This window comes from Coregonus clupeaformis, unplaced genomic scaffold (genome assembly GCF_020615455.1).
Source record: "Coregonus clupeaformis isolate EN_2021a unplaced genomic scaffold, ASM2061545v1 scaf0522, whole genome shotgun sequence".
Classification (NCBI taxonomy): domain Eukaryota; kingdom Metazoa; phylum Chordata; class Actinopteri; order Salmoniformes; family Salmonidae; genus Coregonus; species Coregonus clupeaformis.
The window spans coordinates 144,196-169,989 of NW_025533977.1; the positions used below are offsets into that span (position 1 = coordinate 144,196).

General features: G+C 41.6%; 1 protein-coding gene and 1 pseudogene across 1 annotated transcript in view; one reads left to right on the forward strand and one right to left on the reverse strand.

The window, feature by feature from the left end:
* LOC123484977 overlaps positions 1–19,892 on the reverse strand; it is a 54,895-nt pseudogene extending 35,003 nt beyond the window's left edge.
* A 1,093-nt stretch (positions 19,893–20,985) lies between these two features.
* The window catches only part of LOC121563047 (GTPase IMAP family member 7), a 63,377-nt gene continuing 58,568 nt past the window's right edge, over positions 20,986–25,794 (forward strand). The window contains exons 1-2 of the mRNA XM_045215806.1: positions 20,986–21,013; positions 21,524–21,804. Of these exons, the coding sequence (XP_045071741.1) occupies positions 20,992–21,013; positions 21,524–21,804 (303 nt within the window). The 5' untranslated portion in view covers positions 20,986–20,991. The remainder of the gene's footprint in view (positions 21,014–21,523; positions 21,805–25,794) is intronic.

Consider the following 25,794-nt stretch of genomic DNA (forward strand, 5'->3'; position numbering starts at 1 on the left):
TTCCAAAGGTCGTGGAGTGGCAATATTTACCAAGGATCAACTTCAGGGCTCGGTTATCTCCACAAAGTCTGTCCCCAAACAATTTGATTTGCTGGTTTTAAGCATTAAACTTTAAAATAGCTCTTTGTTGACTGTTGCTGGGTGTTATCGTCCTCCATCAGCACCGGCCTGTCACGAATTGCGCCGAGACTGCTCCTCCTCCTTGTTCGGGCAGGCTTCGGCGTTCGTCGTCCCCGGAGTACTAGCTACTACCGCTTGATGTCTCGATGTTTGTTTGGTCTTGTCTTGTTAGTGCACCTGTTTCATGTTATGTATTGATTAGGTCACCTATAAGTTTCCTTTAGTTTTGTTTGCAGTTGTGTGTGATTGTCCGCCTGTCCGTTGGTGTCTCTGTACGTTCTTATTGTGGAACGAGTATTTTACGCACTGTGTTGCGTAATCGTTTTTGCCTCCTGTGTTTTCGAGGCCGTTTGATTTTGTTCTCTATTCAGTCTGAGTAAAGTCGTTTTGACTGAGCCTCTGTGTCCTGCGCCTGACTCCTACACCGCATCCACATCAGCTATTGTGACAGGCCTGTACTCTACCTGCCCTAAACTCTCTCCTGGCCCCTTACACTAAGTCTGAATTTGTCCTGCTAGGTGACCTAAACTGGGACATGCTTAAACCACCTGACCATGTCCTAAAGCAATGGGACTCCCTAAATCTTTCTCACATTATTACCAATCCCACAAGGTATGACTCCAAACAACCAGGAAAGGCTACTCTACTTGATGTTATCCTCACAAATAATCCTGATAGGTATCAGTCTGGTGTTTTCTGTAATGACCTTAGTGATCACTGTTTTACAGCCTGTGTTCGTAATGGCTGCTCAGTGAAACGACCTGTCCTGATTTGTCATAGAAGCTTACTAAAAAACATTAATGAGCAAGCCTTCCTTCGTGACCTGGCCACTGTAAATTGGTATAGAATCAGCTTGATCCCCTCCGTCGAAGACGCTTGGACCTTCTTTTTTGACATTTTCAGTGGTATTGTTAACAAACGCCCCCAGAAATAAAATGAGAATTAAAAACAGGTTCAGCCCCTGGTTTGACCGTGATCTGGCAGAGTTACTCCACCTCAAGAATTCCATTTGGTGAAAGGCGCGGCACACGCATACTCAGGCTGACTGGCTCTCGTTCAGGCAAATGAGAAATAAGTGCACTCAGACTATCCGGAAGGCCAAAGATAGTTACTTTAAGGAGCAGTTCTCTCTCTGTGGGTCTAACCCCAAGAAGTTCTGGAAACGGTTAAAGACCTGGAGAATAAATCCTTCTCCTCACAGCTGCCCATTTACCTTAATGTTGATGATGTGGTTGTTAATGACAAGGAGCACATGGCTGAGCTCTTTAATCACCACTTCATTAAGTCAGGATTCCTATTTGACTCAGCCATGCCTCATTGCCCGTCCAACATTTCCTCATCACCCACCCCTTCTAATGTGACTAGCTCCGATGCTCCTCCCTCTTTTTCGTTACAAAGTTTCTCCCTGCAGGCAGTCACTGAGTCTGAGGTTCTAAAGGAGCTCCTTAAACCTGACCCCAAAAAAACATCTGGGTCAGATGGTTTACATCCTTTCTTGCTTAAGGTTGCAGCCCATATCATCGCCAAGCCTGTCTCTGACCTTTTAACCTGTCTCTCCTCTATGGGGAGGTTCCCATTGCTTGGAGGGCAGCCATGGTGCGTCCTTTATTTAAAGGGGGAGATAAAGCTGATCCTAACTGTTATAGACCAATTTTTATTTTGCCCTGTTTATCAAAAGCGTTGGAAAAACGTGTCAATAATCAACTGACTGGCTTTCTTGATGTCTATAGTATTCTCTCTGGTATGCAATCTTGTTTCTGCTCAGGTTATGGATGTGCCACTGCAACCTTAAAGGTCCTAAATGATGTCACCATTGCCCTTAATTCTAAGCAATGTTGTGCTGCTATTTTTATTGACTTGGTGAAAGCTTTTGATAAGGTAGACCATTCCACTCTTGTGGGCCAGCTAAGGAGTATTGGTGTCTCTGAGGGGTCTTTGGCCTGGTTTCCAAACTACCTCTCTCAAAGAGTGAAGTGTATAAAGTCAGAACATCTGCTGTCTCTGCCACTGCCTGTCACCAAGGGAGTACCCCAAGGCTCGATTCTAGGCCACAGTCTTTTCTCAATTTACATCAACAACATAGCTCAGGGCATAGGAAGCTCTCTCATCCATTTATACTCAGCTGGCCCCTTCCTGGATTTTGTGTTAAACGCTCTACAACAAAGCTTTCTTAGTGTCCAACTAGCTTTCTCTGCCCTTAACCTTGTTCTGAACACCTCCAAAACAAAGGTAATGTGGTTTGGTAAGAAGAATGCCCCTCTCCCCACCAGTGTGATTACTACCTCTGAGGGGTTTAGAGCTTGAGGTAGTCACCTCATACAAGTATTTGGGAGTATGGCTAGACGGTACACTGTCCTTCTCTCAGCATATATCAAAGCTGCAGGCTAAGCTTAAATCTAGACTTGGTTTCCTCTATTGTAATCGCTCCTCTTTCACCCCAGCTGCCAAACTAACCCAGATTCAGATGACCATCCTACCCATGCTAGATTACGGAGACGTCATTTATAGATCGGCAGGTAAGGGTGCTCTTGAACAGCTAGATGCTCTTTACCATTCGGCCATCAGATTTGCCACCAATGCTCCTGATAGGACACATCACTGCACTCTATACTCCTCTGTAAACTGGTCATCTCTGTATACCCGTCGCAAGACCCACTGGCTGATGCTTATTTATAAAACCCTCTTAGGCCTTACTCCCCCCTTTCTGAGATACCTACTGCAGTCCTCATCCTCCACATACAGTGTCTTGCGAAAGTCTTCAACCCACTTGGAATATTTCCTATTTTGTTGCCTTACAAACTGGAATTAAAATAGATTTTGGGGGGGGTTGTATCATTTACACAACATGCCTACCACTTTGAAGATGCAAAACAGTTTTTCTTGTGAAACAAACAAGAAATAAGACAAAAAAACAGAAAACTTGAGCGTGCATAACTATTCACCCTCCCAAAGTCAATACTTTGTAGAGCCACCCTTTTACTGCAATTACAGCTGCAAGTCTCTTGGGGTATGTCTCTATAAGCTCGGCACATCTAGCCACTGGGATTTTTGCCCATTCTTCAAGGCAAAACTGCTCCAGCTCCTTCAAGTTGGATGGGTTCTGCTGGTGTACAGCAATCTTTATGTCACACCACAGATTCTCAATTGGATTGAGGTCTGGGCTTTGACTAGGCCATTCCAAGACATTTAAATGTTTCCACTTAAACCACTCGAGTGTTGCTTTAGCAGTATGCTTAGGGTCATTGTCCTGCTGGAAGGTGAACCTCCTTTCCAGTTCAAATCTCTGGAAGACTGAAACAGGTTTCCCTCAAGAATTTCCCTGTATTTAGCGCCATCCATCATTCCTTATATTCTGACCAGTTTCCCAGTCCCTGCCGATGAAAAACATCCCCACAGCATGATGCTGCCACCACCATGCTTCACTTTGGTGATGGTGTTCTCGGGGGTGATGAGAGGTGTTGGGTTTGCGCCAGACATAGCGTTTTCCTTGATAGCCAAAAAGCTAAACTTTAATCTCATCTGACCAGAGTACCTTCTTCCATATGTTTGGGGAGTCTCCCACATGCCTTTTGGTGAACACCAAACGTGTTTGCTTATTTTGTTTTTAAGCAATGGCTTTTTTCTGGCCACTATTCTGTAAAGCCCAGCCCTGTGGAGTGTACGGCTTAAAGTGGTCCTTTGGACAGATACTCCAATCTCCGCTGTGGAGCTTTGCAGCTCCTTCAGGGTTATCTTTGGTCTCTTTGTTGCCTCTCTGATTTATGCACTCCTTGCCTGGTCCTCGAATTTTGGTGGGCGGCCCTCTCTTAGTAGGTTTGTTGTGGTGCCATATTCTTTCCATTTTTTAATAATGGATTTAATGGTGCTCCGTGGGATGTTCAAAGTTTCTGATATTTTTTTATAACCCAACCCTGATCTGTACTTCTCCACAACTTTGTCCCTGACCTGTTTGGAGAGCTCCTTGGTCTTCATGGTGCTGCTTGCTTGGTGGTGCCCCTTGCTTAGTGGTGTTGCAGACTCTGGGGTCTTTCAGAACAGGTGTATATATACTGAGATCATGAGACACTTAGATTGCACACAGGTGGACTTTACTTAACTAATTATGTGACTTCTGAAGGTAATTGGTTGCACCAGATCTTATTTAGGGTCTTCATAGCAAAGGGGGAGAATACATATGCACGCACCACTTTTCCATTATTTATTTTTGAAACAAGTTTTTTTTTTCATTTCACTTCACCAATTTGGTCTATTTTGTGCATGTCCATTACATGAAATCCAAATAAAAATGTATTTAAATTACAGGTTGTAATGCAACAAAATAGGAAAAACGCCAAGGGGGATGAATACTTTTGCAATACACTGTACCTGTTCTGCCAGTGACATTCTGTTAAAGTTCCCCAAAGCACACACATCCCTGGGTCACTCCTCTTTTCAGTTCACTGCAGCTAACGACTGGAACGACCTGCAAAAACACTCAAACTGGAGAGTTTTATCTCCATCTCTTCATTCAAAGACTCAATCATGGACACTCTTACTGACAGTTGTGGCTGCTTAGCGTGATGTATTGTTGTCTCTATCTTCTTGCCTTCTGCTGTTGTCTGTGCCCAATAATGTTTGTACCATGTTTAGTGCTGCTGCCATGTTGTGCTGCTGCCATGTTGTGTTGCTACCATGTTGTTGTCATGTGGTGTTGCTACCATGCTGTGTTGTCGTATTGCTGCCATGCTATGTTGATGTCTTAGGCCTCTCTTTATGTAGTGTTGTGGTGTCTCTCTTGTCGTGATGTGTGTTTTGTCCTATATATATTTTTTAAATCCCAACCTCCGTCCCCGCAGGAGGCCTTTTGACTTTTGGTAGGCCGTCATTGTAACTAAGAATTTGTTCTTAACTGACTTGCCTAGTTAAATAAAGGTTAAATAAAATGTTGTATTGTAGTCACCCTCAAGCATTTGTTCACCATAAGGTAAGAACTATTTCATCACAGAGAATGTTTATACTTCTATTGCATTTATTGATTGTGTTCATCCTGCTGATAACTGGGTCACTGGCTTTCTCAAGGTGTGTGAGGGTGTGTGTCATGATCGGGATGTCCTGAACTCAGAGCCCGATGGAATACCAGGGAAAACCTCAGCAACTATTAACAATCTAACTGTCTCTTATATAGCATATGAATTTCACAAATATTAACAATCTAACAGTCTCTTATATAGCATATGAACTTCACAAATATGAACAATCTTATATAAATAATGATATATCGATCAAATGAGTTGTATTATGCTCCAATGTTATATTTTAATTCCTAACTTAATTGTAGTAATACTGCATCCTAGGAGCACTCCAACCTCAATGTTTTCATGAGATAACCCTTAAACCTTTCTATTGATATTGTATTCACAATATTTAACATGTTAATATGTAGATGATCGGTTCCATCAGGGCTGCAGCAGAGTGACTAATAACAGGCTCCCATCAAAAGACTTAACAAATAATACATACTAAATAAATACACTCAGCATATCAGAGAGAGGAACAAGGGTGGAGAAACCATTGTCCTCTCTTTTTTCATGGCTATCCATCCCCTATTTTCAGTGCTAAATATTCTAGCAACAGAAAACAAGTGTCTTTGCTTTCAGAATTTTTGGTCTAAGGCTCAATAGGGACTGTATGTGTTTTTAGTTTAGAGCTGAGCATTCTTGTAGCTATCAGATAATTGAAATAGAGTAGGCATATCTTTAGTTTTTGTTACCCATTGGTTGCTGTGACCTCTGAATCACCTTCTGACATGATGCTTTCATGAGGCACACAATTTGACGGCCCTAATTTGAGTAACCCAACAGCTTCTAATCACTTCTAATCAGTTTGTGTATCCAATCTGATACATGTACACGCACATTGAGATAACACATCTGATAGGCTTACCATAAATCCATACCACAGTTCATCGCATTCACTTATTTAAAAGTGTATTTTTGGTGTAAGACCAGCGGCTGTGTAATCAGCATTGCTGTTTTGTTAAAACCTGTGTTTTACCTTGATCCTCTGTAGCTCAGCTGGTAGAGCACGGCGCTTGTAACGCCAAGGTAGTGGGTTCGATCCCCGGGACCACCCATACACAAAAATGTATGCACGCACGACTGTAAGTCGCTTTGGATAAAAGCGTCTGCTAAATGGCATATTATTTATTTTTATTTTGATCTCAATTGCTGTGCACCACGTTTCGACAAGTGGTGACCAGTCTCACCATGGCTACAGGCATCTCTGCTAAAGGTGAATTAGCAAAATAGCCTCAAACACTTTTACATTTACTCAGAATTAATTTAGCTTCCCAAAAATAATATGGGCGCTGTGATAGAATGTTTATTTTGATTGTCGATTTTCTGCATTTTTTAAAGTCCCATCTAAACAGCTAAAGCAGGCTAGTTTTCTCTCTCACTTCAATTTTAAAGGGATACTTTGGGATTTTGGCAATCATTTTTATGTCTCTGTGTCCAGTTAGAAGGAAGTTAGAGGTATTTTCGCAAGCCAATGCTAACTAGCGTTAGCACTATGACTGGAAATCTATGGTAACAACTTTCATTGCTCAAACGGTAGTTAGCAACTTCCTTCAAACTGCACGTAGTCCTAAAAATGGTATCCACTAGTTCATCTGACGTCTGTTGCGCAGTGTTACCAGGCTCTATATGCGGTAGCAATTGAGCCTGGGGAAGAGGTTATTGATCGTATGATTATTGTATGAGCTGACATATTGCAGGCCAATTCGTTATATATCATTGTATCTATTACTATGGAAATCACCCGTGTCTTTGGTGTCATTTGAAACCTTACTGTGTGCTCTGAAATAAGACTTCTGTTTATATTAAGAGTATAATTTATTTACATTAATTTATGGATAATTACACATATAAATCTAATCCTTTTTGAGTTTGTTCATTTTTAAACAATTTTAAACCAATTTTGAGGTGTGCTCTCTGCTACATTTAGGTCTATCTGTTATATTAGAATCTGTTATATTAGAATGGAACAAATTACCCCCTCTGTGTTTGTGTGAACATTGAGCACACATTTCAGATTTCATGTACAAAACAAGGAACTCATCTGCTTCAAGTCACTCAGGGTTCGATCTGATGCTATGATCACGAGAGATAAAAAGTACGAGCTTTGGTAATGAGTTGATAAAGGGCTCATGTGATACCCTTGTCCATAGCCAGTCATTCATCAGTTCAGTCATCTTTCTTTTACTTTCAGTTCCTGTTTGCTGACAAACATGGATTTTGGGGTTAGTAGTCAAATTTGAGACCTTTTCAGATTCTCTAGTAACAGTTAATGTAGGCCTATTCTTAACCTTGGGCCAAGATTCAATCACAGTTAAACAATACACTTTTACTACGAGGTAAACTTCCCTCACAGACCCGTAAACACATCCAGAATAAGAAACGTGTGCAAACTGCAGTAGGACATACTTTGTATGAAGACACTGCAAATATTGCTATTGCAGGTTTGTTTGAATTATGACAAGTTATTATTTGAGAGATCAAAGATATTTACTGTACAAAAATGTAAGCGTCATTTACTGCACACTGTGTTAGTATATTTTTAAAAGTTTATTTTTCAAGTATACCCTGCATGATTCACTGTGACATGTGGAAGATAATCTACAGTGCCTTCGGAAGGTATTCAGACCCCTTGACTTTTTCCGCATTTTGTTAGGTTACAGCCTTATTCCAAAATTGATTAAATCGTTTTTTCCCCTCATCAATCTACTCACAATTCCCCATAATGACAAATTAAAAACAGGTTTTTAGAAATGTTGCTAATTTATTACTAATAAAAAATGGAAATATAACATTTACATAAGTATTCAGACCCTTTACTCAGTATTATGTTGAAGCACCTTTGGTAGCGATTACAGCCTCGAGTCTTCTTGGGTATGAAGCTACAAGCTTAGCACACCTGTATTTGGGAAGTTTCTCCCATTCTACTCTGCAGATCCTCTCATGCTCTGTCAGGTTGAATGGGAGCTTTACTGCACAGCTATTTTCAGGTCTCTCCAGAGATGTTCGATCCGGTTCAAGTCCGGGCTCTGGCTGGGCCACTCAAAGACATTCAGAGACTTTCCCGAAGCCACGCCTGCATTGTCTTGGCTGTGTGCTTAGGGTCATTGTGCTGTTGGAAGGTGAACCTTCGCCCCAGTCTGAGATCCTGAGCGCTCTGGAGCAGGTTTTCATCAAGGATCTCTCTGTACTTTGCTCTGTTCATCTTTGCCTCAATCCTGACTAGTCTCCAAGTCCCTGCTGCTGAAAAACATCCCCACAGCATGATGATGCCACCACCATGCTTCACCGTAGGGATAGTGCCAGGATTCCTCGAGACGTGACGCTTGGCATTCAGGCCAAAGAGTTTAATCTTGGTTTCATCAGACCAGAGAATCTTGTTTCTTATGGTCTGAGAGTCTTTAGGTGCTAAGTGGGCTGTCATGTGCCTTTTACTGAGGAGTGGCTTCCGTCTGGCCACTCTACCATAAAGGCCTGATTGGTGGAGTGCTGCAGAGATGGTTGTCCTTCTGGAAGGTTCTCCCATCTCCACAGAGGAACTCTAGAGCTCTGTCAGAGTGACCATCGGGTTGTTGGTCACCTTCCTGACCAAGGCCCTTCTCCCCTGATTGCTTAGTTTGGCCGGGCGGCCAGCTGAGTCTTGGTGGTTCCAAACTTCTTCCATTTAATTATGATGGAGGCCACTGTGTTCTTGGGGACCTTCAATGCTGCAGAAATGTTTTGGTACCCTTCCCCAGAGCTGTGCCTCGACACAATTCTGTCTCGGAGTGCTACGGACAATTCCTTCTACTGGGATGTTTTCCAGGAGCAGGGACTGGGAGTCTAGTCAGGATGTGATATTTAAGTTTTAATTTTTTATAAATGTGCAAACATTTCTAAACACCTCTTTTTGCTTTCTCATTATGGGGTATTGTATGTAGATTGATGAGGAGAAAAAACTATTAAATCCATTTTAGAATAAGGATGTACGTAACAAAATGTGGAAAAAGTCAACGGCTCTGAATACTTTCCGAATGCACTCTATGATTTGTGAGAACAGGTACATTGTGTTTAACAACACTAGCACAGATTGGCATCAGGTGATAGAGCTGATGGGAAAAAAATCTGCTTAATTCCAGGTTATAATTGAGTGTTCCCTGATTTACAGGAGATGGAACAAAAGAAAGTTCAAAATGGTCATCTGTTTTTCAGAGCTGGTCAAAAAGGAACTAGCAATGATAGGGTTGTGGGTTGTGTGTTTTAATCCCACTGGGGCCACCAAAATGAAATTGTATGCACTCACTGTCGTAAGTCACTTTGGGTAAGTGTCTGCTAAATAGCAAAACCGGTTTTATAATATTTACAAAGATTAATTAAGCATCCCCAATGGTTGTTTTTACATTCACATGATTATTATGTCCTTAAAAAACATGAAAGATTATTGCCTGAGATAATAAACTCAGCAAAAAAAGAAACGTCCTCTCACTGTCAACTGCGTTTATTTTCAGCAAACTTAACGTGTAAATATTTGTATGAACATAACAAGATTCAACAACTGAGACATAAACGGAACAAGTTCCACAGACATGTGATTAACAGAAATTGAATAATGTGTCCCTGAACAAAGGGGGGGTCAAAATCAAAAGTAACAGTCAGTACCTGGTGTGGCCACCAGCTGCATTAAGTACTGTGGTGCATCTCCTCCTCATAGACTGCACCAGATTTGCCAGTTCTTGCTGTGAGATGTTACCCCACTCTTCCACCAAGGCACCTGCAAGTTCCCGGACGTTTATGGGGGCAATGGCCCTAGCCCTCACCCTCCGATCCAACAGGTCCCAGACGTGCTTAATGGGATTGAGATCCAGGCTCTTCGCTGGCCATGGCAGAACACTGACATTCCTGTCTTGCAGGAAATCACGCAAAGAACGAGCAGTATGGCTGGTGGCATTGTCATGCTGGAGGGTCATGTCAGGATGAGCCTGCAGGAAGGGTACCACATGAGGGAGGAGGATGTCTCCCCTGTAATGCACAGCGTTGAGATTGCCTGCAATGACAACAAGCTCAGTCCAATGATGCTGTGACACACCGCCCCAAACCATGACGGACCCGCCACCTCCAAATCGATCCCGCTCCATTGTACAGGCCTTGGTGTAACGCTCATTCCTTCGACGATAAACGCGAATCCGACCATCACCCATGGTGAGACAAAACCGCGACTCGTCAGTGAAGAGCACTTTTTTTTATCAGTCCTGTCTGGTCCAGCGACGGTGGGTTTGTGCCCATAGGCGACGTTGTTGCCGGTGATGTCTGGTGAGGACCTGACTTACAACAGGCCTACAAGCCCTCAGTCAAGCCTCTCTCAGCCTATTGTGGACAGTCTGAGCACTGATGGAGGGATTGTGCGTTCCTGATGTAACTCGGGCAGTTGTTGTTGCCATCCTGTACCTGTCCCGCAGGTGTGATGTTCGGATGTACCCGATCCTGTGCAGGTGTTGTTACACGTGGTCTGCCACTGCGAGGATGATCAGCTGTCCGTCCTGTCTCCCTGTAGCTCTGTCTTAGGCGTCTCACAGTACAGACATTGCAATTTATTGCCCTGGCAACATCTGCAGTCCTCATGCCTCCTTGCAGCATGCCTAAGGCACGTTCACGCAGATGAGCAGGGACCCTGGGCATCTTTCTTTTGGTGTTTTTCAGAGTCAGTAGAAAGGCCTCTTTAGTGTCCTAAGTTTTCATAACTGTGACCTTAACTGCCTACTGTCTGTAAGCTTTTAGTGTCTTAACAACCGTTCCACAGGTGCATATTCATTAATTGTTTATGGTGCATTGAACAAGCATGGGAAACAGTGTTTAAACCCTTTAGATTTGTGAAGTTATTTAGATTTTTACAAATTATCTTTGAAAGACAGGGTCCTGAAAAAAGGGACGTTTTTTTTTCTGCTGAGTTTAGATATAAAACATTTATAATTGAATTGTTGTCTTTGATACAAATTGTTCCATTAAATGAATAAGTCTGCATTTGTTCTAGTTTTCTGTTTTACTGTATACATATACTTACAGATATAAAGATGTATGCTTAGTATACTTTCTTGACCCAACATTTTCACATTTTGTGACTTGCTTTATTCTTGTTTCTGGTGTAAGATAACAACTTGTGCTGTGAGAATCCATGTTTAATTACACTAATCAATAAACCAATCTTTATAGTGGAAACCACAAGAAACTCACTGATGAAGTTAACCCTACTGGGCTAACTCAATTTGTTACAGAATAACATTTTATGTTGAAATGAATTGTAAATTGAAGTGTTAAGGCTGTAAAAAATTGTTGCAGTGACATCATGAACATTCATTTGTCGGCCGACATCAAACTTGTCGTTTTCGTTATGAAAAAGTATAAACACAATGGGACATCATGAGCATTGTATTGTAACACGACAGTGAATGACATTCACATTCTATCATTGGCAAAAACTAGCAAACATGGAGGAGGAAGATGCTTTGCTCCTAATATGTTTAAGTGCTTCTCTTCTCCTTAATAGCAGAAGAGAAGCTACAGTGGGGAAAAAAAGTATTTAGTCAGCCACCAATTGTGCAAGTTCTCCCACTTAAAAAGATGAGAGGCCTGTACTTTTCATCATAGGTACACGTCAACTATGACAGACAAAATGAGAAAAAAATTCCAGAAAATCACATTGTAGGATTTTTTATGAATTTATTTGCAAATTATGGTGGAAAATAAGTATTTGGTCACCTACAAACAAGCAAGATTTCTGGCTCTCACAGACCTGTAACTTCTTCTTTAAGAGGCTCCTCTGTCCTCCACTGCGTTACCTGTATTAATGGCACCTGTTTGAACTTGTTATCAGTATAAAAGACACCTGTCCACAACCTCAAACAGTCACACTCCAAACTCCACTATGGCCAAGACCAAAGAGCTGTCAAAGGACACCAGAAACAAAATTGTAGACCTGCACCAGGCTGGGAAGACTGAATCTGCAATAGGTAAGCAGCTTGGTTTGAAGAAATCAACTGTGGGAGCAATTATTAGGAAATGGAAGACATACAAGACCACTGATAATCTCCCCTCGATCTGGGGCTCCACGCAAGATCTCACCCCGAGGGGTCAAAATGATCACAAGAACAGTGAACAAAAATCCCAGAACCACACAGGGGGACCTAGTGAATGACCTGCAGAGAGCTGGGACCAAAGTAACAAAGCCTACCATCAGTAACACACTACGCCGCCAGGGACTAAAATCCTACAGTGCCAGACGTGTCCCCCTGCTTAAGCCAGTACATGTCCAGGCCCGTCTGAAGTTTGCTAGAGTGCATTTGGATGATCCAGAAGAGGATTGGGAGAATGTCATATGGTCAGATGAAACCAAAATAGAACTTTTTGGTAAAAACTCAACCTCGTCGTGTTTGGAGGATAAAGAATGCTGAGTTGCACCCAAAGAACACCATACCTACTGTGAAGCATGGGTGTGGAAACATCATGCTTTGGGGCTGTTTTTTCTGCAAAGGGACCAGGACAACTGATCCGTGTAAAGGAAAGAATGAATGGGGCCATGTATCGTGAGATTTTGAGTGAAAACCTCCTTCCATCAGCAAGGGCATTGAAGCTGAAACGTGGCTGGGTCTTTCAGCATGACAATGATCCCAAACACACCGCCCGGGCAACGAAGGAGTGGCTTCGTAAGAAGCATTTCAAGGTCCTGGAGTGGCCTAGCCAGTCTCCAGATCTCAACCCCATAGAACATCTTTGGAGGGAGTTGAAAGTCCGTGTTGCCCAGCGACAGCCCCAAAACATCACTGCTCTAGAGGAGATCTGCATGGAGGAATGGGCCAAAATACCAGCAACAGTGTGTGAAAACCTTGTGAAGACTTACAGAAAACGTTTGACCTGTGTCATTGCCAACAAAGGGTATATAACAAAGTATTGAGAAACTTTTGTTATTGACCAAATACTTATTTTCCACCATCATTTGCAAATAAATTCATTAAAAATCCTAAAATGTGATTTTCTGGAATTTTTTTCTCATTTTGTCTGTCATAGTTGACGTGTACCTATGATGAAAATTACAGGCCTCTCTCATCTTTTTAAGTGGGAGAACTTGCACAATTGGTGGCTGACTAAATACTTTTTTCCCCCACTGTATGTCAGGGAAGTCAACAGTAGGAGACAACGTGGGTAGGCTAGCCCAGATAGCAAAATTAGTCCCGGGCCAGCTGTGGGCCACATACTTTGTGTTTTTCTGGCCCAGTATATTCCTGGGTCCCCAGCCCAAAACTGGCATACATACTGCCTCACTATCAGATTAAAAAGATCCGGCACAGGTCTGGCCCACACACTATACACCATCAGATTAGAAAGGTATGGCACAGGTCTGGCCCACACACGGTACACCATCAGATTAGAAAGGTGTGGCACAGGTCCACACACGGTACACCATCAGATTAGAAAGGTGTGGCACAGGTCTGGCCCACACACGGTACACCATCAGATTAGAAAGGTGTTGCACAGGTCTGGCCCACACACTGTACACCATCAGATTGGAAAGGTGCGGCTCAGGTCTGGCCCACATATTGCACAAAGATATGGCTGAGTTTCCGCCTAGGTCCCCAGTCCAGGGGTGGGCCAGATGCAGGCTGCCACACGGACCTTATATGGGGCTACATTAAACCAGCTAAATCAGCATTAAAACAGCTACACTCCCCAAATGACATTGAGATACTCTGCTATTAAATTCTGTATTTAAAGTAAAGTGAAGATGAACAACAGAGAAGAGCAGTACAGATAAAGTAAATCAAAAAATCTGGTTTATTACAAGTTGCAACAGAGAACATGAAGCATAGAACAACAGCCTACAAAACCCCATTCATTCTAAAATACTGTAAGTACCATTGACTTGAATTGGATGTGCCAAAAATGCTAAAACGTGGGCATTTTAAAACATTGACCAGGCAAACAAAAACAAAGCATGGACTGCTGTCATACCTTGTCCAAAGGACATTTGGGTGAACTATCCATGTAATTACTGTTACCCCTTCCCATGGGAAGCCCACTGGTGTTGATGGGATGAATTTTTTGCACTGTTCTATTGTATAAACTATGTGTGTGCCCAGTGTAAGTAGGATGGGAGACACCAGTGGGCTTCAAAGCCTTAAATTATATAAGAGAATTCTAAATACTAATCCATTGACTTTGAACCGTGTCTGTTATTCAGAACATTCTATTTCCACATTTTAACAGAGCACACCATTAGTTAAACTAATAACAATTCATAAATTATAACAATTCCTGAGAATTCTACCTGGTGTTGATAGGGTTAGTGTACATTTCCTGAGCTGCTGGAAGAAGAGACAGGGAAGATGTATCTATAATGGGCGTTGAATGAACACATCCTCAATATCTCTCCCTTCACCAGCTGATACTCAAGCATGAGTGAGGGACGTACTGCTGCTTACCAGGAGAAGGAGGAGAGACAGGGAAGATGTGTCTATCCTCGATGTCAGATGAAGACATCCTCCCCATCTCTCCCTCCACTAGCTGGTACATACCATCCTCTCACAGTCGTCTCCTCACTTGACATACACTACATGACCAAACGTATGTGGACACCTGCTTGTTGAACATCTCATTCCAAAATCATGGGCATTAATATGGAGTTGGTCCCCCCTTTGCTGCCATTATAGCCTCCACTCATCTGGGAAGGCTTTCCACTAGATGTTGGAACATTACTGCAGGGACTTGCTTCCATTCAGCCACAAAAGCATTAGTGAGGTCGGGCACTGATGTTGGGCGATTAGGCCCGGCACGCAGGTGTTCGATGGGGTTAAGGTCAGGGCTCTGTGCAGGCCAGTCAAGTTCTTCAACACTGATCTCGACAAACCATTTCTGTATGGACCTCGCTTTGTGCACGGGGGCATTGTCATGCTGAGGGCCTTCCCCAAACTGTTGCCACAAAGTTGGACGCACAGAATCATATAGAATGTCATTATATGCTGTAGCATTAAGATTTCCCTTCACTGGAACTAAGGGGCCTAGCCTGAACCATGAAAAACAGCCCCAGACCATTATTACTCCTCCACCAAACTTTACAGTTGGTGCTATGCATTGGGGCAGGTAGTGTTCTCCTGGCATCTGCCGAACACAGATTCGTCCATCGGACTGCCAGACGGTGAAGCGTGATTCATCCAAAGGCGTTTCCACTGCTCCAGAGTCCACACCAGCCGACGCTTGGCATTGCACATGGTGATCTTAGGCTTGTGTGTGGCTGCTCGGACATGGAAACCCATTTCATGAAGCTCCTGACGAACGGTTATTGTGCTGACGTTGCTTCCACAGGCAGTTTGGAACTTGGTAGTGAGTGTTGCAAAAGAGGACAGACAATTTTTATGCGCTATGCGCTTCAGCACTCGGCGGTCCCGTTCTGTGAGCTTGTGTGTTCTACCACATCGTGGCTGAGCCGTTGTTGCTCCTAGACGTTTCCATTTCACAATAACAGCACTTGGTTGACCGGGCCAGCTCTAGCAGGGCAGAAATTTGACAAACTGACTTGTTGGAAAGGTGGCATCCTATGAAAGTGCTACATTGAAAGTCACTGAGCTCTTCAGTAATGCCATTCTACTGCAAATGTTTGTCTATGGAGATTGCTTGGCTGTGTGCTGAATTTTATAAACCTGTCAACAACGGGTATGGCTAAAATAGCCGAATCCAGTAATTTGAAGGGGTGTCCACATACTTTTGTATATATATAGTGTGTTTGACGAATTCAAATTTGTTGTGGCTAACGTTAGCTAGGTTGCTAATGCTAACATTAGCTAGCTGGCTAACGTTAACTATGCTAGCGGTTAGGGTTAGGGTTAAGGTCAGTGTTAAGTTTAGGAGTTAGGTTGAAGGGTTAAGGTTAGGGGGAAGGGTTAGCTAAAAGGTGTAAGGTTACGGGAAGTGTTAGCTAACATGCTAAGTAGTTGCAAGTTAGCTAAAAAGTAATAAGTAGTTGTAAAGTTGCTAGTTAGCTAAAATTATCTGTGATGAGACTCTAACACACAACCTTTGGGCTGCTAGACATTCACATTATACGCCCACCCATCAACCCAGACCTACCTTCGTTTTTGCCTTAAGTAGCCTTTGGTCTGATGTAACCATATCAAACGTAACATATCATACTAATTTGAGTGTACCAGATTTCCGTTTACTATGTTACGTCTAGTCTATGAGACCAGGCTGTCTTGCCAGGCTGCATATGTCAATAGGAATGTGTTCTTAATTGGCCTGCTGGGTAAAATAAAGGTAAAATAAATACAAGAAAGTAAAAATCAGATTAAATCAGATGCCCAACATAAAGCAATATAGCAGTCTTTAGCGCTGTGAGCTGACTCATCAACCACACTACAAAACCACCTCTAGGGGGTCACCTTTACCTTATAAAGTCCTCAGAGATATTGAGCTAATGGCTAAATCAAATTGTGTTGTTCACCATTTTCTATTGGTGAATACATTCTTCATGTTTGCTTTCCCTGCCCTGTAAAGTGGAAATATTGCCTATTAGCTTTATATGATGCTACTATACAGGGGCGCAACTTTCACTGGGGATGGGGGGACATGTCCCCCCCCACATTCCTGAAATTGCATTTTTGTCCCCTCCAGTTTTATAATTGGAATTTGATACAAAACCGGGCACGGTGTGCTTTAGGACCATGCGGATATCTCTGAGCGGTCGGGTAGGCTGTTTGGAGTGTTTATTTGACTGGATAAAAAAATAAATAATGATATGTTGTCCCCCCACTTCTAAAACCAAAGTTGCACCCCTGCTGCTATACATTCTCATTGTCTTGTCATAAATCGTCAGGACATCCATTTCAAAAGTACTTTTTAAACCACATTTGATTTGTATAAATGATCAATACTGAAACAAAGACTCAACTGCCTGATAATATTGCTATCAAAGATTTTAACATGATCAAGCGCCATACAGATTATTTGCATGCCTGCGTCACACCCGTAACGGAAAAAAACACCTTTTCATGTGATCACGTGATCTTGTGTGAAGTGAATGTGATAACATGTGACAACATGTAAATCAACATGTGATAACATGAAACTACCCATGTGAAAACGTGATCACATGTGAAGTAAAAAAAGAATATATATATATATATAAGGGACATAAGAGATTTATGGACAGTGTCACTGCATCCTCAGGCTTACCATGAAACTTCATATTTACAATGAATGTTAGCATTTTATTTCCTTTTCTAACAAATGTAGCTAATTCTTGTGTCATTTATCAGCAGGCCACAGTCATTTGTGAGTATCTTGTTGTTTCCACTATCAACATTGAATTATTGATTGCAGTAATTAAACATGGATTCTCTGAGCACAATAATGTTGTTTTCTTACACCAAAAACATAATTTCAGATTTAAAAAATAAAAAGAGCAATCAAAGTCACAAAATGTGAACATTTCAGGTCAAATAAGTATACTAAGCATACAGTTGAAGTCGGAAGTTTACATACACTTAGGTTGGAGTCATTAAAACTTGTTTTTCAACCACTCAACAAATTTCTTGTTAACAAACTATAGTTTTGTCAAGTCGGTAAGGACATCTACTTTGTGCATAGTCCCGTGTAGCTCAGTTGGTAGAGCATAGCGCTTGCAATGCCAGGGTTGTGGGTTCGATTCCCACGGGGGACCAGTATTTAAAAAAAATTATGCAATCACTGTAAATCGCTCCGGATAAGAGTGTCTGCTAAATGACTAAAATGTGCATGACACAAGTAATTTTTCCAACAATTATTTACAGACAGATTAATTCACTGTATCACAGTTCCAGTGGGTCAGAAGTTTACATACACTAAGGTGACTGTGCCTTTAAACAGCTTGGAAAATTACAGAAAATGATGTCATGGCTTTAGAATCTTCTGATAGGCTAATTGACATCATTTGAGTCAATTGGAGGTGTACCTGTGGATGAATTTCAAGGCCTACCTTCAAACTCAGTGCCTCTTTGCTTGACATCATGGGAAAATCAAAAGAAATCAGCCAAGACCTCAGAAATTTTTTTGGAAACCTCCACAAGTCTGGTTCATTCTTGGGTGCAATTTCCAAATGCCTGAAGGTACCATGTTCATCTGTACAAACAATAGTACACAAGTATAAACACCATGGGACCACGCAGCCGTCATACCACTCAGGAAGGAGACGTGTTCTGTCTCCTAGAGATGAACGTACTTTGGTGCGAAAAGTGCAAATCAATCCCAGAACAACAGCAAAGGACCTTGTGAAGATGCTGGAGGAAACAGGTACAAAAGTATCTATATCCACAGTAAAACGAGTCCTATATCGACATAACCTGAAAGGCCGCTCAGCAACGAAGAAACCACTGCTTCAAAACCGCCATAAAAAAGCCAGACTATGGTTTACAACTGCACATGGGGACAAAGATGGTACTTTTTGGAGAAATGTCCTCTGGTCTGATGAAACAAATATATAACTGTTTGGCCATAATGACCATCATTATGTTTGGAGGAAAAAGGGGGTTGCTTGCAAGCCGAAGAACACCATCCCAACCGTGAAGCACGGGGGTGGCAGCATCATGCTGTGGGGGTGCTTTGCTGCAGGAGGGACTGGTGCACTTCACAAAATAGGTGGCATCATGAGGAAGGAAAATTATGTGGATATATTGAAGCAACATTTCAAGACTTCAGTCAGGAAGTTAAATCTTGGTCGCAAATGGGTCTTCAAAATGGACAATGAACCCAAGCATACTTCCAAAGCAAAATGGCTTAAGGACAACAAAGTCAAGGTATTGGAGTGGCCATCACAAAGCCCTGACCTCAATCCTATAGAAAATGTGTGGGCAGAACTGAAAAAGCGTGTGCGAGCAAGGAGGCCTACAAACCTGACTCAGTTACACCAGCTCTGTCAGGATGAATGGGCCAAAATTCCCCCAACTTATTGTGGGAAGCTTGTGTAAGGCTACCCGAAACGTTTGACCCAAGTTAAACAATTTAAAGGCAATGCTACCAAATACTAATTGAGTGTATGTAAACTTCTGACCCACTGGGAATGTGATGAAATAAATTAAAGCTGAAATAAATCATTCTCTCTACTATTATTCTGACATTTCACATTCTTAAAATAAAGTGTTGATCCTAACTGACCTAAGACAGGGAATTTTTACTAGGATTAAATGTCAGGAATTGTGAAAAACTGTGTTTAATTGTATTTGGCTAAGGTGTATGTAAACTTCCGACTTCAACTGTACATCTCAATATCTGTCAGTGGCTAAATACAGTGAAAAAAACAGGAATCTAGAACAAATGCAGTTATTCATATAACTGGAAAGTTAAAAGCACAAGGTTTATGAAAGAAGATCAATTTAAAATGTTGTAAGTTGATTTATTGTTCATACAATGATCTTCTTTTTAGGATAATAATCCAGTGACCTAAAACATTCATTGGTGGCACTTTCATATTTTTCATCAAACTTAAGTCAGCGTGCACCCATAATCAGCATGAATTGCTATCCACTTCTGGAAACCAGTGAGCCACTCCTTTAAATCAGGGAACATTTGATCAATGCCTGGCAATCTGGAGATCTTCTCCATCATCTTCACTTCCTGCTGATGGCCTTCATCTCCGTTTTCGAACACATGGTACCTGTCCCCACACAGTTCAACTATCTCTTTAAGGTGAGGGTCTGACTGGATGAACATCTCTATGTTCATATTTTTCAGGTCCTCTCCATGAGTAAAGAGGACACTAGTTTTATCTTTGCCTTTAATTTTAAAGGCTTCTTCCAATTCATTTAATGTCCCTCTCTGGCCCTCTGTGAATCAGCCAATTTTAATCACCAACAAGTAAACACAAGTCCCAGTCTCACAGTAATTACTGCAACATGTAAGCTGTTTATCTTTTTCAACATGTTTATCAAAGAAGTCATGGGTATCAATGACCCTAACCTCTGTTGTTAAAAACTGCATCTTTTTTTATCTGACACTTTCTCCTGACTGGTACAGAGCTTCGACATTATTTAAACATTTCTTCCCCTAGGAATGTGTTGCCACTTGCACTCTTTACGGTGCCTGCCTGTCCCAGTAAGACGATGATCAACTGGGGCTGCTTTCACTGTTCTCTGGTCCTGGTTCTCCTACCTCTGCTCCACTACCCGGCACCTCACTATCCTGCTCACTTTGACCTGATAAAACAGTAAGAGGTACAATGTACTTGGATAGAAACGGGCATTTGATGACAGTACTTAGTAACATGAGATATGTAGGGGAAAATCATCTATGAAAGGCATTAACCGGTCATGTAAAAAAAAAAACGGAGATAAATATATAAATAAATTGACATTACATTGTATAGGGTTTAATCATTTAGAAAAAGTAATACTTACTTTGTGACATGTTCCTCCTCTTCTTCCACCTTTGCACAAAGCCTGTAAAGAAAAAAGGGACGACTTTGAGGCTTCAGTTAGCAGTAAAAAAACATGTAACTACAAGTAGTCTGACTTTTTCCCTTGATAGTTTAATTAATAACGGTATCTGTTCAGTGAAAGTTTCAGCACTTTTTTCTTTAGTCATCCATGCAGCACATCCACTTCCTACGACGCTTGCCTGGATTTCAAACGATCATGGCTGTGATCCACAGGGAGATCTCCAACATATGTTATGTGCAAATCTGAAAGGAACCGTTTTGCATTTTCCTTATCTATACTATATTGTAGAGATATGAAGCAAGTGGGAGGTTCTAAGAGAGCTTGGTGAATAAATAGTAGGACAACACTGTTTCTCCACCTTCACTTTTTAACATTATCAAGACAGTATGGGTAATTCTATGCCTGCAGGTGAGAGTTGACTGATTTCTGTGTCAAGGGGTGCTGAAGGTGGGTGTGGTGCATGAATAAGGCGCAGGACGCAGAGGCTCAGTCCAAAAGACTTTAGTGTAAATTACACGTAAAGAAATAAGCACAATAAGCCCGAAGGCGAACTCACGGCGCACACAGGCGTCAAAATAAACGGCGCACAAACATGTGCGAACAACCTCTCCAAAACACTGGAGCAATCACACACAAAGACAAACACAACCAACGAGAACTAAATAGGACACTAACGAGGACTAACAAGACACAGGTGTACAACATCAAGACAAAACCAAACGAACATGAAACATAGATCGGTGGCAGCTAGTACTCCGGGGGCGACGACCGCCGAAGCCTGCCCGAACCAGGAGGAGGAGCAGCCTCGGCCGAAACCGTGACATTCTGTTACTTTTCAGTTGATTATGTTTTTCAATCCTGGAAATGTTTTACTGGTTTTGAGTGATTTGATCACTTACAATGTATTATATTTTGCAGGCCGTGACATTAGAATTGTGATGATTGGAAAAACTGGAGCGGGTAAAAGTGCTAGTGGAAACACCATTCTGGGCCAAAAAATGTTTACAACTATTGAAAAGGCTGACTCGGTGACTGAGAGTTGTGTTAAAGAAAGAGTTCATGATAACAGATGGATATATGTGGTGGACACACCAGGACTGTTAGACACAGGGAAGACTCCAAAACTTATCGAAAGAGAGATCGTGAGGTGTCTTCAAGAGTCAGCCCCTGGTCCTCACGCCTTCCTGCTGGTGGTAGAGGCGACAACATGGAAAGAGGAGCATCAGAATACTGTGGATGATCTGGAGATGAAAAAGTTATTACCTTATGGTGAAAAAATGCTTGAGGGTGACCACAATACAACATTCAGAACATGAAAACATAACTACAGTGCATTCGGAAAGTATTCAGACCTCTTTACTTTTTCCACGTCACAGCCTTATTCTAAAATTGAATTAATTATTATTTATCCTCATTAATCTACATACAATACCCCATAATTACAAAGCGAAAACAAGTTTAGACATTTTTACAAATTTAAAAACAAAAAAATTAAAAACAGAAATACCTTATTTACATAAATATTCAGACCCTTTGCTATGAGACTCAAATTGAGCTCAGGTGCATCCTGTTTCCATTTATCATCCTTGAGATTTCTACAACTTGATTGGAGTCCACCTGTGGTAAATTAAATTGATTGGACATGATTTGGAAAGGCACACACCTGTCTATATAGGGTCCCACAGTTGACAATGCATGTCATTGCAAAAACCAAGCCATGAGGTGGAAGGAATTGTCTGTAGAATTCCGAGACAGGATTGTGTCAAGGCACAGATCTGGGGAAGGGTACCAAAATATTTCTGCAGCATTGAAGGTCCCCAAGAACACAGTGGCCTCCATCATTATTAAATGGAAGAAGTTTGGAACCACCAAGACTCTTCCTAGAGCTGGCCGCCCGTCAGGGCCTTAGTCAGGAAGGTGGCCAAGAACCCGATAGTCACTCTGACAGAGCTCCAGAGTTCCTCTGTGGAGATGGGAGAACCTTCCAGAAGGACAACCATCTCTGCAGCACTCCACCAATCAGGCCTTTATGGTAGAGTGGCCAGACGGAAGCCACTCCTCAGTAAAAGGCACATGACAGCCCGCTTGGAGTTTGCCAAAAGGCACCTAAAGACTCTCAGACCATGAGAAACAAGATTCTCTGGTCTGATGAAATCAAGATTGAACGCTTTGGCCTGAATTCCAAGCGTCACGTCTGGAGGAAACCTGGCACCATCCCTACGGTGAAGCATGGTGGTGGCAGCATCATGCTGTGGGGATATTTTTTAGTGGCAGGGAGACGAGTCAGGATCGAGGGAAAGATGAACGGAGCAAAGTACTGAGAGATCCCTGATGAAAACCTGCTCCAAAGCGCTCAGGACCTCCGACTTGGCGAAGGTTCACCTTCCAACAGGACAACAACCCTAAGCACACAGCCAAGACAACACAGGAGTGGCTTCGGGACAAGTCTCTGAATGTCCTTGGGTAGCCCAGCCAGAGCCCGGACTTGAACCCAATCGAACATCTCTGGAGAGACCTGAAAATAGCTGTGCAGAGACACTCCCCATCCAATCTGACAGAGCTTGAGAGGATCTGCAGAGAAGAATGGGAGAAACTCCCCAAATACAGGTGTGCCAAGCTTGTAGCATCATACCCAAGAAGACTCGAGGCTGTAATTGCTGCCAATGGTTCTTCAACAAAGTACTGAGTAAAGGGTCTGAATACTTATGTCAATGTGATATTTCAGTTTTTAATTATTTATAAATTAGCACAAATTTATAAAAACCTGTTTTTGCTTTGTCATTATCGGGTATTGTGTGTAGATTGAGGGAAAAAAACGATTTAATCCATTTTAGAATAAGGCTGTAACGTAACAAAATGTGGCAAAGGTCAAGGGGTCTGAATACTTTCTGAATCTACTGTATATTGGACGTACCAATGGAATCACAAGTATTATTATTATTATTATTATTAATAATAATATAATTATTATTTTCACCTTCTTAACATACCATAGTTAAAATAGGACATTTGTAGTTGACTAGAGCCCATTTAAGTCTGGCCAATACTATTTTTGTCCTTTGTATTAGAGACATAGTCACTGACCAATGGCCTGGATTAAAGGGAATGACCACTATGGAGAAAACATATAGAAAATCAGTATATATAGAAAATCAGTTCAACACAGTTTATAACAACGTATAGAAGTAAACAGATTAAAACTGTTAGTGTACCCAATTTTCCTAAAGTTGTCATGACAAGACAACTATGACTGCTAGCCATGATTAAGTATTAATTAATTGATTTATCAATCAATGTTTCACATTTGATATCTAGTCTTGATCTTCTATTCTATGTCTCTGTGCTGCCACAACATCAACAGTGGATCTGATGGTCAACAAGTATTGCTATTACATCTCTTAGAAGTTTATTTTGTAAGTGTAAAAAAGTTTTCAACCCAACTATGCTTAATGCATTATGTCTGGCTATGCATTTAACTATTACATAAAGGCAAATTAAAATTAGGTTGCAGTTCATAAGAGGATCTTCCATATCCAAAGCTTTCATCCAAACCAAACTATTCCATGACTTGTTCTTCACTGTATCTTTATTTGTAGAAAGAAAACCAAAGCAGGTCCTACCCACATATCTAGAATGAGTACACTCTTACAGAAGAGGGTTACAAAAGGGTTATTCGACTGTCCCCATAGGATAACCCTTTTTGGTTTCAGGTAAAAAAAACCTTTGGGTTCCATGTAGAACCCACTGTGGAAAGTGTTCTACATGAAACTCAAAAGGGTTCTACCTGGAACCAAAAGGGTTCTACCTGGAACCAAATAGGGTTCTTCAAAGGGTTCTCCTATGGTGACAGTGTATTACTGTGGTTCTAAATCATAGACAGCAAATATTAAAATAAAAGGGACCTTTATGTGACCTTTAACTTTGAATGTTTGACTCTATATGCATTTTGTCAACAGGGAGACCTAAGAGAAAGGAAATATACTGTACATGAACTGATAACAATATAAGAGGTTAGACTAGTGAATATGTGTTAGACTAGTGAATATTATGATGAATCACATGGTATGGATACCGGAGATGTGAAAGGCTGCCATAGGTGGATGCCGTGGATTGAGATGCAGCCCATGCAAAAACCTGATATCTCTTCAAGTTTGATAACAAACTGCTCAAAACCATTTTCAGTAAGGTCAGAAACAAAGTCTTATGTCTGCATTATGTGCAACCACAGTATATTGACTATGAATGACCATGTATAGAAATGCAACATGTAAAGTGTTGGTACCATGTTTCATGAGCTGAAATAAAAGATCCCAGACTTTTTCCATACGCACAAAAAGTGTATTTCTCTCAAATTTTGTGCAAAAATGTTACGTACCTGTTAGTGAACAGTTCTACTTTGCCAAGATAAGTCATCAACCTGACAGGTGTGGCATATTAAGAAGCTGATTAAACAGCATGATCATTACACAGGTGCACCTTGTGCTGGGGACAATAAGAGGCCACCCTAAAATGTGCAGTTTTGCCACACAACACAATGCCACAGATGTCTCATGTTTTAAGGGAGTGTTCAGTTGGCATGCTGACTGCAGGAATGTCCACCAGAGCTGTTGCCAAATAATGTAATGTTAATTTCTCTAGCATAAGCCGCCTCCAAAATCGTTTTAAAGAATTTGACAGTACATCCAACCGGCCTCACAACCGCAGACCACGTGTATGGCGTTGTGTGGGTGAGCAGTTTGCTGATGTCAACATTGTGAACAGAGTGCCCCATGGTGGCGGTGGGGTTATGGTATGGCCAGGCATAAGCTACGGACAACGAACTAAATTGCATTTTATCGATGGCAATTTGAATGCACAGAAATACTGTGACGAGATCCCGAGGCCCATTGTGAGGCCCATTTTTTAAAATAGTATCTATGACCAACAGGTGCATATCTGTATTCCCAGTCATGTGAAATCCATAGATTAGGGCCTAATGAATTCAATTGACTGATTTCCTCATATGAACTTTAACTCAGTAAAATCTTTTAAATTATTTGCATGTGAAAATGTCATGGGATGCATTTGTTCCATTAACATTTTTGTTGGTGGCCCAGTCTTTGAAGGTATTCATAAATGAAGGAGGGTGGCTTTAAGCATCCCCATCACAAGCTCCATCCGCAACCCCCCGGCTTACCAACAACAACTCT